Raw genomic sequence first — 14,407 nt, 5'->3', positions numbered from 1 at the left:
AGGGGTGCTGTGACTGACCCAGCGGCAGGAACTGCCCGCCAAGCAGCCATAGCAGCGTGTGCAGTTTGCATGAGCAAGCCAGGGGTTAATTTCATTTGCTGGCTTTCTGATGCAAAGCGGTCACGGCCGACGATTTTGTCAACCGTCCAAGTAGCTGTCTGGGCATTTTTCATGTTAAGTTTAGCCTGATTTTCTGCCCTTTCAAGGAATTCTGCCTTCCAAATTAAGAATTGTCCCCTGGAGAGGACGGACTGCACTACTTTGGACCATTCGGAGGGGAGCATGTGTCCTTCTCCTCCAAGCCCCTCCAGAATGGAGAGTGTAAAAGGAGTGTTAAGGCCATAATTTTTAACAGCTGAATGGAGGTCTTTAATGTGTTTGAATTTTAACTTTTTATAGATAGGGTTACCGGACTGTTGTAAGGTTGAAATGTCAGCCCCACTAGGGTTTTTACCCTCTGTATCATCTCCTTCTGCTCCTTCAGAGTCAGAGGATTCGGCAGAAGGGGGGAGGGGAGTGTCCTCAGGTAGAATCTGAGCTGCTTGTTTTTGCCTAGTAACAACCGGGAAGGCAAGAGTGGTCTTATCTTTTAATCGAGTTGGCTTGGACTTAGGGATCAGAGGCCGAAAAATATCTATTTGCAGCTCATGTAATTGGTTAGTTAATGTATACACCTCCTTTTGAAGTCCTAGGAAATTTTTAAGTTCAGTAACTTGCTGGCTGAGTTGTTTTGTGGCCTCTTTAAGATTCTCAGAACCAGGAAGTACGGAAAAATTAGGAGGAGTGAGGCTGCCACAGAGATCGTGCGGGAAAGATTTGTTTTTATACTGCAGGGGGGGCCTGTTTTCCAGGCGATTGCTGTCCTGATAGCGGGCGGCCTCTTCTTCTAGCTCTGTCTGATAATTGGGTTTAGGTATATTCTCTGATTCGGGGTTTGTATATAGAACAGGATAAAGGTGGGGTTTGGAAGGGACAAGGGGTTCCCTAAGGGAGGAATTTTCAATTGGTTCATCTAAGAGGGAAGGAGGGCGTTTGTCTTTTTCTGGTGGTATTTCCTCCTTCTCAATTTTTGTTTTATGGTCTAAGATAGCCTCTTCAGCTAAGCTAAGGAGGTGGGACACCTGTTTATTGGTGTCGGCTTCTTTAAGAATATCACGGATTAGTCCGTAGTAAGAAAAATATTCATCGGAGATCTCTTGGCCTGATTTTATTAGGCTATTCAATTCTTTACCCACTTTGTTCCAAGTAAGGGGGTGAATTCCCGGGCCATGTAGAATGAGCCAGGGGCAATGTTCCTCTATGAAGCAGAAGAACTTAAATAAATTTTTCTTTTTTACCCTAATACCTCTCTCCCTGAGACTATTTTTTAATTCTTTAACAAATAAAGTTTCCTTTGAGAGTGTCTTCCCCATCTCAGTCACACAATTATTACACACAGTCACATACAGTCACTCTGGGGTAATTACTCTCAATTTCTTATGCCTATGGGGGATGGGACGACTTACCCTTATCTCAAGGCTGTCCGTTCAGCCTCTACCGTTTACTTTGTCCGAGGAATCTGTTTCTCAGTCGTCCGGTAAGCTGTCTTACTCAAATCCCAACACGTTGAGGCGCCATCTATCCGGGCCTGCCGGACTTCAACGGTGGGGTTCGGGGAGCAGCCACCTAAAAAGAACCCATAGGGGGAGAGAGGGGGAGACCAAGCACGCAATAGAGAGACAGAGTCAATCTGGTAGTGTCAAGGCTCCATTTATTACAGGTGTAAGGCAGAATATATAGGCTTAAGGTAAAGGGGGGTTGTTGGTGGTAACTAAAGACTGCTTGTACCAGGAGGGAACATGAAGAATGGTTATTGTTATGTTTTGTGGCTGTTGGTCTTGGCGACGCCTGGGAGGTAACTTGTTTGTTCGGTTTCCCTAGGATCCTAAATCTTGTTTCAGGTCAAGTTGTCCCCGAATATGGTCTCTGACATTCCAAGATGAGTTCTAACTTAAAATCAAATAAAACAACAGAATGAAATCTCTTCTCTGTGTGTTAATTCTTGAAATTTTTTTGCCTAAACATAGCCAAAACACTCGATCTGGCGCCCATCCCCCACTCCTCCTTTTCTTGAGGTTCTGACCACAAGATGCATCCAACACTGAATGTCATTTCTTACAAAAATATATTCACTCATTTTATAGTCACACAGAAAGAAGAGTCAGTGTGATAAGGAAAGTAGGAGGTGTTTATCTGTTAAAACTGTAACATTTAATTAACTGGGGTTGGGGACAGAGCTTGTTCATAAGAAATACATTGACAGTGAAGTGGAATTCTCAAGAGGCAGAATGTCTTCATTTTAAATTAATTTATTAATCAACTGGTCAGAAAAAAATATAGTTCTCTAATCTAGCACTGGTGTCTTCTCTTTGTCCCTTCTCTTTCTCTCTCTCTCTCTCTCTCTCTCTCTCTCTTTCACACACACACACACACACACACACACATATATATATATATATATATCCCTGATGACAAAGTATATTCTACTATAGGAAATACAATGAATATACAGTTGTCTATAAACAATAGGGAATGCACCCCACTGCACGTTTTTGTTTTGTGAAGATAGGATTAACTCTCCCCTTGTCTATTTTTAGCTAATCAAATCAAGAACTTAAAAGTACCCCTACTTACCATTAAGTATGAGAGTTTACAAATCACTAGAGTAATTGACAACTCCAAAGTCCACTGACCCCTCCCCCCCCACACCCCCCGGGCAGTGGTAAGCAAATTGAAAGACTGCCTTTGGTTTCTGTAAAATAGGAGTGACAGGAAGTGACATGGAATAAAGGGGTATAAAAAGAGACCAACATGGTCTAGGCTTCATTCCCTTCCTCGTGTTTGCAGAGATTGGTTCTGGACATTCCTTTCCTGGCTTCCAGAGAGATTGGTTGCAGAGATTCCTAACTTGGCTTTGGAGGAGGTTGCTTTGTGTAATGATTAAAGTAGTTGAAGGGAGATCCACTCTTGTATCTGCTACAATTTATATCTTCCACTATTTTAATTATTACAGTTTATGGCCTCAACTATTTTAACTCTTACAGTTTATGGCTGACAACGAAATTGGTGAGAAAACCCTCAAAAAGTTTCTGTGAAATCTCTTTCCTTTCTCTCTTTGGTTTATTACTTGCTCTATCAGTCAGTTTCGTTTGTTTTTTTTAAATATTGCTAATTTGGTTTGAAGAAACACAGCTCCAAGAACAGGTGAGTGAAAAAATATTTTTATTCTCCTTAAATTAAGCTATTTTAGATCTTAGCAACAGGGCCCTAAGGTCCTGGCTAACAACTGCCTAAATTAGGACTAGAAAAACCTGGGAAAAGCTTTTGGCCCTGTCCTGCTTCCCACGTGTTTACTTTAGAAATATGGAGTTACAGACAGTTCAGGACTTAGTTAACAACTGGCGTTTCAGTAAATACTTTGTTCTTTTCTTAGTACAAGCATTGGTCTGCAACTTACTTAATAGCTGGCTCATCAGCCCCATGACCAATCTTATAAATACAAAATTCCTTGTTTCTCTGAAAGGGCTCATCCCATGGAACTTATGGCAAAATCTAATTGACATACTACTTTCTCCTGAGTTTTTGTTGTAATTGTAATATTGTATTTCCTTGAAGAACTCATTTCTCAGTCAAACCAACCAATTGCTCCCTCTAATATTCAACAAATTGTAGAACTAAATACTCGGCAGGAGCTTATGGAGGGACATCATGGGGAGATCGTAACTGTTATGAGAAGCATTAAAAGAGAGTTAAAAGCATTATCAGAAACTCTGGACATTAACCCTCCTAGTCAACCCACTGCTTCTCCTGCTAACTCTGCCTTAGAACCCCCTCTTAATCAACCCATCCCTCCCCCTACCCCACTGGCCTCAGAAAACCCACCCACTCCTCCCACTCCTCATGCTTCCGACCCCACACCTTCAACTGTAAGTACACACCCCACCCATGCTTCCAATCCCACACCCTCAACTCTTAAGTACACACCACACCCATGCTTCAGACCCTATACAATCAACTCTTAAATTCACACCCTACCCATACTTCTGATCCTAATGCCTCCACTTCACACCTTACTGATTCCTCCAATCCTAATACCTCTGTATCCTTTCACACTTCTTCCTTGGCTCCTCACCCAACTGAGAATGGAGCAAGAAGCCTAGAAACAGGAGTACCAAATAATTCAGATAGCTTATTTCCTTTAAGGGAAGTACCCACTTTTAATAAAAATGGAAACTTGGTATCTGTAAGACATCATACACCTTTTAGCCCTGAGGATTTAAATAAATTTTTTTTAAAAAAACCCTTACCTTCCATCTTGGAGTCAATACTGTGTTTTGGCTCCAAGGCAGAAGAGTGGTAAGGGCTAGGCAATGAGGGTCAAGTGACTTGCCCAGGGTCACACAGCTAGGAAGTAGCTGAGGCCAGATTTTAACCTAGGACCTCCCATCTCTAGGCCTGGCTCTCAATCCACTGAGCTACCCAGCTGCCCTCGATTTAAATAAATTTAAGGAAGATCTTCCATCATTTGAGGAAGAACCAATATTATAAAAAATTAGAGAAAATATTCAGAACTTTTGACCCCACTTGGTTGGATTTTGAGAATTTGTTAGAAGCATTTTTGACAGAGAGAAAAATAATATTGTCTCTCTGGCTAATTAAAAACAAGGAAGAAGAGGACATTATTGGCCAACTGAAGATCCACATTGGAACCCCAATGTTGAACTAGATCACACAAAACTAAACCAGGCCAGAGAAGCATTATTGACAGCCATGAGAGCTTGCTCTGATAGACCTGAAAAATGGTCAAAATTTGAAAGAACCCAACAAGATATTGATGAAACACCCTCCCAGTTTATGGACAGACTTATTGACATAGGAAATACATATATGGACCTTGATTTATCCAGAGAAAGAGACATTAGACAAATACGTAGGCAATTCATTGAGAATTGTTGTTCAGTGGTAAAAGACTACTTTAAAACTAGCTGTCTTAATTGGGACTCTATGGACCTTGAAGAATTAAGGAGAGTAGCAACCTATGTTTATAAGGGTTGTGTAAAAAGACCTGAGGAAGGCAATACGTTAGTGGAAGATTTAAAGAAAGAAATTGAAATGTTAAAAAGACAATTGAAAAATAAGGGAGAGACTATAGCCCCTTTGCGGGAATTCACAAATAAATCAGTAAACTGCCACTTCTGTGAGAAGGGCCACCAAATGATGGAATGTAGAACCTTTCTTAAGATGACTGGAAGAAATACACAGTTAAAAAATAACTATAGAAATGATGATAATGGTCATAAAAACCAGAATTTTAGAAATTATAATAATGATTATGAAAATAACTATAATGAAAATAGAAATAAGAACTTTAGAAACCAAAATTATAGAAATAGGAATTGGGAAAATAATGACAATGCTCAAAATGATGAAAATTATAATGACCAACAACAATATATAAGAAATGGTGCTTGTACAAAAAATACTCGAGGTACTAATGACCCTCAGGAAGGTGCCCTTCAGGGGGGTGCCCAAGGAATGTCCTAAATACAATGAAGGTGGTTCTTGTTAGACTATTGATTTTGTTGATATTAAATAACCTTTTTCAGTTTTGTCTCCACTCCAAATAGTAGAAAAGGATGAACAAAGAACTTAAAACTATGATTGGAAAATTATGCACTGAGACACATTTAAAATGGCCTGAAATCCTACCTCTGGCCCTATTTTATCTTAGAAGCAGGCCTAGAGGAGACCTACACGTCTCACCATTTGAGATGCTTTTTGGACATCTGCCTATACAAGCTAAACCTTTTCCCCCTGCATATACCTCACTATTAGGGGGAGATACTACTATTGCTTCATATATACAGGAATTACAGCATAAACTACGTGAACTTCATGAATCCGGAGCTGCAGTACAAGCCGGACCACTAGACTTTTCTCTTCATGACCTGAACCCAGGAGATAAAGTGTATATTAAGAATTTCAAGCGTACTGGAGCAATTCAGCCTTCATGGGAGGGACCATTCCAAATATTGTTAACTACTCCAACATCTATAAAGGTTGGAGAAAAGGACTCTTGGATTCATTGCTCACATGTGAAAAAAGCCTCTTCTGCTGAGACTGATTGACTGTATCTTATCACATGAATTGTAGATTATAATCCATTGACAAATGGATACTTTTTTTTTCAAAAAACACATTGAATTACTGATTTTTCCTTATTTTTATTATTGCTGTTTTATTTTAATTGGAATATTTTACTTTTCTCATTTCTTGTTCAAAAGGTACATATAATTAATATTTTTCTGCAGTAATAGAAGTTTAATACATATATACTTGCTATAATATCAATGCATACCCAAAAGCTTTAAACTATGGGAACCTGCCATTTATTGATAAAATATTATATGACTGTGATTAGTGCTTGTATCTGATTCCAGAAAATGGGATAAAAACAAGGAGCGCAGACTTAAGCTGAAAAGTGCCAAAAAGAACACACAGGAAATACTAATGTGAGACTCAAGGTTGTGACGCTTGACATACGTTAAGTCATAGGACTTCCTTGTATCTACACTCTTTGTGAAGTACTCATACAAGTACAAAGTTTGACTATCATGCTGGCTCCCTATATCCCTGAGAATGACAAAAAAGTCAAATGAGGGAATGACACTTCCCTATCAAAATAGAATTCTTATTTTTTCCTTCTTATATTATGGCAACTTCCTGTAGTCTTGGCTGCAAATGGCAAAAAGAAATATTACTACGTTCTGTCCTACAGACTTGTGGGATAGAAATTACTTTAAATTGGACCTATACAAGGGCCTATTTTGAATTTTTTTATCCTTATGTTTTTGATTATTTTTCTCTTTTGATAATTGACTCATACACCCCATAACTAAACATTGTATCCTAAGATGAACTGGATGTTTTTTTTTTTTAACACTTACTTCAGGGGGTATTGTATTTTAATTTAAAATCTAAGAATTTTGATTTTTTTGTTTAAGATTGTATTTTTATAAAAATCCAAGATTTTGATTTTGTTCGAGAAAAGATCTTCAAGAAAGAAGCTTGCTAATTTCTATATCCAGAGAATGAACTGTTGCAGAAAGATGCCAAAAACCTACACTTCATCAAGAAGATCAAGAATGAACTTTGGATATGGTTGATTGAATTGAACTTTGATTGAACATTTATTGTAACTGTACACATTTATGCCAAAAGGGACTGCCCCTAATTTGGCTTTCTGTCAATGTGCCTAGCAAAACATTGGTTTTGCTTTCTTTCTTTTCTATTCCTCCCTCACTACTCTAATTTCCTCTTAGAAAATTGAATATTGTGTATATCTGTAGTTAGAAATGCGTTTACAACTACAAGATGATTCTGTTAAATGATCAATGAAGAGACTAGTCTCCCAATGATCATCGGGGGAATTGTGAACCTTAAAAAATTCTCAGACCCTACTTCATAAGGTTGGATTGTGAACCTTAAAAAATTCTCATACCCTACTTCATAAGGTTAGGATTGTAAACCTTAAAAAATTCCCAGACCCTACTTCATAAAGTTGGGTTAAGACCATTCCCCACTTTAAACAGTGAAGGTACTTGATTAGGAATGTGAGAACTCTATTTCACCATACTTAAGCATGCTTTAGGGGAAGAAACTCCTTGCTGAACAATGAAAAAGATACTTAAACCCATACTTATAGTAAGACAAAAAGTTCTTAAACTGTGCCTATTTTTGGATCTAATACAAAAGGGTGCTAAGTACCTATAAAGGTTAGGCAACTTGTGAAGTTACAAGGAGCAAAGAGGTGAGAAACTTACTCAGAAGTTTTCTGATGTGAACTTAATCAAAAATTTAAAGCCTTCTTAGGTGTGAACTAAGAATGGTCTGTCCTTTGAAAAATGTCTACTGTGATTGGTAGATGGGAGAACTTAGGGGAGGTGACATAGGAGAAAATTCCCTTTATAAGGAGATGAGAATCTGAGAGCAGAGGCAGTCTGTTGAAGACAGTCTGATGGAGGCTGACTCTGGCTGGAACTCCCTCTGAGGAGACTCTGTCCCTCTGAATCCTTGCTTGGATAGATCTTGTGGTGAGTGATAAAAGACTGACTGATCCCTCTTTTCCTAGGCTGGCTCATGCCGGCCTAGGCTGGTATAGCCCTTTTCTCATTATTTCCTTTTCTCTCTCTCTCTCTCTTTCTTAATTCCTCATTTGTATTAATTAAAATCTCTATAAAACCCAGTTGACTTGGGTATATTTCATAATTGGGAATATTTCCCTGGTGACCACTTTATTTTTAATATAAAAAACATATCTTTGTGGTCACAATTTACTCATCCATTCTTATATCTACTACAATTTAAGTCTTCAACTATTTTAATCATTACAATTTATATCTTCCACTATTTTAATCATTACAGTTGGAGGAACCCTGGTTGAAGACACCACCAAGATTTCTGACTTGGAGAGATTCCTGCCTTGGTGGCTCATTGAAGAGACCCTCTCTCTGCTCCTTGGTGCTTCCATGGGTGGGTTCTGTGGAGAGACTCTTTTCTTTGGATCCTGCATTGGCTTGCTGGTAAGTGACTTGGACTTGCATGTGGAGATTGGAACTTTGTTGGGGAGGGAGCTGAATTTCATCAGATCACCATTTAGAGGAGCTAGGAAATTCCTTACCCTTTTCCCTCACTACATTTCATACTTCAACTCTTTCTCTTCCTCATTATAAATAAAAGCTGCTAACAAATAAATAAACTTAATTTTTAAAAAAGATACTAACAGGTTTGTTTTTTTTCTGTCTTAGGAATAATCTTTTGAATTTGGCGACCCCATTTAATTTATAACTCTTATTTAGTCAAAACCCCAATTTAACCCTTACAGTTTTAGCTGGATTTAATTAGTCTTTTGTAAGTTAATTCATCTGTGGAATCATTGCACCTGGGGTTGGAGAAATCTATTCCCCAAAAGGCATTGTTGCTTATATTTGTATCTATAGGATTAGAACCCTAATTGCATCTCATCCTCCTAAAGGAACCAAAATGAAAAATTTTGAGAAAGCAACAGGTTAGGTTCAAGGTAAATTATTCTAATGGGATAAGGAAAGACCTAAAGTTTCTGATAATTTAATAATATTTGAAGTTTCTGATAATTTAATATTTGAAAAGCAGAACTTTTAGCCCTCCCCCAGAATTCTCATCATTTTTCTTTTGTTAAAAACAAATCTTTTCCTGTCTGTGCCCTAACCTGATCTCACCCCAAACTTTTCTAAAGCCTCCCTGGCAGGCTTGTCTGACCTGTCCAAAGTGGGGCCTAGAGTTTAGAAGCAGAGATTGTCCCTGTGCCATCCCTCAAATTGTGGGACACACAGCCATCCCCCAATGATAGGATGTCACAATGAAGGGTAGATGAATAAACACCAGCACTTGTGCCTGTCTGGAACTTGATCTGGTTCATCCAAGCAGGGGCTACAAAGGCCCTGGAAAATTCCCAGAACACTGTTGAAGATTGTGGGTGACCCTTGATGTCACACTGACAGCAAGCAGTGATGGTGCCCCCGGAGACTTGGGAAAGAGATGTCTTAGTTCTCCTAGATTCCAGGTTAGGTGAGCTTGGTCAGGGTTGGAGATGGATTGCACTTACTTGAGATGGGGGTATAATGGGATATTTGTTAATTAATTAAGAGTTACTTGGGAAATTGGGTTGATTGACAAGTTGTATGAGAAAGTCTTCAGTGTAGGGAAAGATGGAATAAGTTACCTTCAGAAAGCAACTGGAATTTTCCTGAAGTTCCTGAGATTTCCCAGAGATGCTTTGCTGGGAATGCTGATGGGTAACTGCCACTCTTGAGTTTTCTTCTCAAGAGTAAGGAGGTGAAAGATTTTCCTTTACATTTTGAGGAAGATTTTGAGGCATTTGATCTGGAAAAACCATCATGTGAGCAGAAAAAGAGTTGGGGAGAGAAGTAGAGAAACACAGGTTGTTTCCCTTGGTCTGACCAGTGGAGGAGAGAGAGAAAATTCTCAATGTGACCTGTAGTGAAAACTCAATTTGTCAGAACTTTGATCTTGGTGGCTGGAGTGAAGAGATTGAAACCTGATTTTAAAATTAAGATTAACTATAAGAATACATATTAGATTAGGTTAAATAGGTAGAAAAATTATATTTAGATAGAATAAGGAGGACAGAGTAGGCCTGGATTTCCCAGGCAGGAGCAACTTCTTGTGAAGTTTTTTAAGTTGGCTCTGGAATTAGCTAGAAGCTTTTAGTATAGGGATAAACTATATAAAATATTTTCCTTTTCCTTTTTCTTTCTCAAATGTTTTGTACTAATAATAAATAGCTTTTTATAATACATATTTAGTCTGAGCAGGATTTTTCCTTCTCCTTGGAATCAGCCATCATTTTCAACCAACAAAACTGAGGACAGAACTCCATTCAAGAAGTTTGCCATGTAAATGCCAAAACTGTACAGGTTTTGGCCCAAACTGTAAAGATAATTTTTATTGTTTTGACTTATAATCTAAAAATAAGTGGTCACTATGGGAAATTCTCAAATATGAAAATACCCAAGTCAGCTGGGATTTATGGAGATTTTAATTAATAAATAAAGAAGGAATTAAGGGAAGGAGAGAATTAATTAATACTGCCCTGGCTCAGGCTGATCCAAGTAGTAGAAAAAGGCCTAGGCCATTGAGCCTAAGGTAGAGTCAGTCTTTATCACTCACCACAAGACCGTCTCCAAGCTGGGTTCTTCCACTCCAAACTGAAATTATTCTCCAAACTGAATTCAATTGTAACTGAATTCAATTGATCCCTGAACTGTTTCTTTGCCTCCTTTTAAAGAGATTTTTCTCTGATGTCACTTCCCCTAAATTTTCACATCCACCAATCACAGTATATGCTTTTTTCCAGTACAGCCCATTCTTAGTTTTCAACTTCTCTGGTTAGATTAAATCTTCTGAGTACTTCACATCTCTTTGTTGAGCCTGCCTTTTGTAAGTTACTTGACCTTTTAGGTACTAATTTAACCTTTACATGTACTTAACACCTTTTTGTATTAGATCTAAAAATAGACCTAGCTTAAGGTTCTAGCTTTACTATAAGGTATGAGTTAGGGACTTTCATTGTTCAATCAGGAGTTTACAACTTTATCTTCCCCTAAGGTACTGTCTGCGTAGGGTGGAGTAATTTTAAAAGTTCCCAATACATTCCTGATTCTTAAGTATCTCCATTGTTACAATAGGGAATAGCTAGACCAAATCTTCTAAAGTAGAGTCTGAGTAGTTTTAAGATTCACAGCCACCAGCTTCCATAAACTATTGGTAAAAACTTATAGTTAATCAATATCTGTGTTAAATATATTCCCATAAATATCATTCCTCTTTGTATACCTATGGGGAATTAGGGGAGGGCTCAGACGGGCTCCCAGGGCCTGAGGGGAGATACCCCACCGGAGGGAACAGGGAGCCTCAGGCTTGGAAAGGACCTTGGACTGGACAGGAAGAAGCCTACCCACCCTCTCTAGGACCATCTTTGGCTTCAATCAATTCAGAAACTGAACTGGGTGCAAAAGGTGGATATTGGGTAATGGGAGAAGATGCTATAAGGGGAATATGGGCATCAGGTGGGGATTAGGGGGGAACATTTTGGCATTTCTTCTGTGTCTGAGATCAGAGCTCCTTCCATGGCATGTGGGTGTGAGCATTCCCCACCTCCCAGGCTCATATTGGCTGCTTCTTCCCTTGATGTCCTTATTGGGGAAGGGCCCAGACGACCACCACCCCCTGCCCCCATTCTGTAATTAGACCCACCCCTCTCCCAGCCCCCTCCTAACTCAGTTGTGGGGGAGGGGGGTCCAGGGCACTTCTCTCCTCTAGGGGAGGGCAAAGCTTCACCATGGCTTCTGGTCCAAACAGAGCCTCCCAGCCTAACATAGGCACTTCCATATTTGTCCCTTTTCTATGGTCCTTTAAAATGATAGTCAGACACAGAGACACATACAGAGACATACATCCCCCCACCACACACACAACCCACCAACACTGCCCCTGCCTAATCTCTCTGGTTGCACCAAAGCTTCCTCCTTCCCTCACCCTCCCAGGCAGTTACCCCAAACTATCACTATTATAAAGATAGTCACTTCCGGAGGTCACATTCTTACACTGATTTGGGACTGAATATTGTCTGAATCTTTTTCCAGTTTCATCCAATTCACAAACACTCTTTGGATTTTTCCTATGCTGATATTAATCACAGATTTCTCCCAAACTGAAGTCATAGGAAACATCACTCAGGAATCTATAATGACCAGATTCTTCCACAAAATACTAAGCTTTTTTGTCATCTCATTTATTTCAAACCTGGTCTCTGAATCTGAAGAAAAGAAATGATACATATACAGAAAGGCACACATACAATGGAAATATAAATTATTTTCTCTGATGGCAAAGTAATCTAATTTTTATTCTATTTCTCCAGTCAAGAAGAGTTTTGTGATGGAGGCAAGCATACAAGACAGAAAGCTGGGGATGGATCATCTGTCAGTCAAATGAAGATTCCATTTGGAATGTTACTGGGAAAAGCAGTTGGAGCCAAGCCAACTGTTGGACTGTGCTAAAAGTCCAACAGTTGGCTGACTGAGGTGAAGGAAAGAAGCTAATTATATCTCTGGGACTTGAATTGATCAAATTGGAGGTAACCTGGCTGATTGGAAGAAAGAAGAAAAAGGACATAGTCCTTATATTGCTCTCGGACTGATGCTATTGCATGCTTGGGACAGAATTTCCATTTCCCTCAATATCCTCCAAACCAACACTCATTGTAGATAATAGGGAAATCCTACCCCTTCGTACCTTATCCTCCATCCTTGTCTTGCCTTCCCCAAATAAATCTCTTGCTTGACAAAGAAGATTAAGAACTATTTCATTGAAACCTCACAGCTCACACTGAGTGACTTGAAGGGACCAAAGAAGGGGGGGAGGGGAGGCTGAAAGGCTTCTGATGAGGGAGGAAAAGTGAGGAGGGAGGACAAAACTTGATCCATTAGTTATTTAGTATCAATCAAATATATACCCTCAGATTATGTTCTGTTACAGTTTTCAACCTCAAGAAGGCAGAATCAGTTTTTTGAAACAGTTTTGGTCCCATCCGCAAGCTTATTTAGTTTAGAAATACCTTCACATTCACACCTGTGGCACAGGCAGGCTGAACTCTCATCTCATCGTCATCATCATCATCATCAGGCTGAATTCTCATTTCCCTTCACAGTTCAGGTCATGAGCTAAGAATGAAAGAATTACCTGACCAACCTCCCTGCATTTGAACAACTCAAATTCTATGACTGTGCATGCTCTGTCCACAGTACTAGACAGTCTTTCTCCATTGTCCTTTCTATCTTTCCTTTTAATGCTTCTTCATTATAATTTTGTCAGTCTCAGGTAACTGTCCTGTCATTCTGTGCTACTTATATTTGATGCACTATCACATGGACATTCTTGGGAAATTTCCTATTCTAAGCTCATAATTGATTACTCTTTTTAACTGTCTTGCAGTAATTGTGGAAGTTGTATATAAATTTTCCTCTTTTTATTTAATATCCAAGGATATTATGGCATTTGCTGCACATATACTCAATATTCAAATTATTTCATTATCTATCATGAATCATTTCTCATAATCTATACTGAGTCCATCATCCTCTCAGGAAGTAAACAGCATGATTCCACATTGGTCTTCCTGCACCATGTCCTTTTAGTGGTTCATGACATTTTTGGAAGTTCATGATAATATCCAACAGTTGTGGCTTGAAATTCTTTAATGGCACCTCATGCAGTAAAGAACTGCCCAGTTTGGTTACCAATATGTTTTCCCCCTGAAATAACAAGCATATAAATATTGGAGGCCCAATAAGTTTCTCTGTGCAGTGATTCCAAACCACCATGATTGGGTATCACTTGGTTATTCCTTCTGGAACTACATCAGACACCTACCCCATCTAACTAAGTACAACATAGAGCTTGCTTTCTCCATGTCTCCTCAAGTTGCTTGCACACCACCAAATCAATTAGATACACTGGTATAAATCTATTCCCCTGGATGGTCACAGGGATGCCCATAACCTCATTTACCTGCTATATCCTGTACCAGAGCAGCTGTCTCATTGCAAAATTACCCATAATCTCTTCTCTGCTCTAATCTAATCACCGCTATAATCACCATATCAAGATGTTGCAAATGTTTGCATTTTGAGATGGCCGGCTCTTTCTCGGTATCCTCATTACAAACCATTGGAAACCATCCTGGAGAGTCACACACATCCTACAAAAACTTTGCCTCTCATTGCAGGGCAAAGACTACTTATCTGAA

General features: G+C 39.1%; 1 protein-coding gene across 6 annotated transcripts in view; it reads left to right on the top strand.

The window, feature by feature from the left end:
* LOC100619883 (zinc finger protein OZF-like) overlaps positions 1-12,950 on the top strand; it is a 32,833-nt gene extending 19,883 nt beyond the window's left edge. For all 6 annotated transcript variants that reach the window (XM_056825806.1, XM_056825803.1, XM_056825805.1 and 3 more), the window contains 2 exons: positions 8,464-8,621; positions 12,521-12,950. In XM_056825806.1, coding sequence (XP_056681784.1) covers positions 8,464-8,621; positions 12,521-12,538 — 176 coding nt within the window. In that variant the 3' untranslated portion in view covers positions 12,539-12,950. The remainder of the gene's footprint in view (positions 1-8,463; positions 8,622-12,520) is intronic.
* The last annotated feature ends 1,457 nt before the right edge of the window (positions 12,951-14,407 follow it).

This window comes from Monodelphis domestica, chromosome 4 (assembly GCF_027887165.1).
Source record: "Monodelphis domestica isolate mMonDom1 chromosome 4, mMonDom1.pri, whole genome shotgun sequence".
NCBI lineage: Eukaryota > Metazoa > Chordata > Mammalia > Didelphimorphia > Didelphidae > Monodelphis > Monodelphis domestica.
The sequence above is the reverse complement of the archived record's forward strand: the minus strand, read 5'-3'. Positions and strand labels throughout refer to the sequence as shown.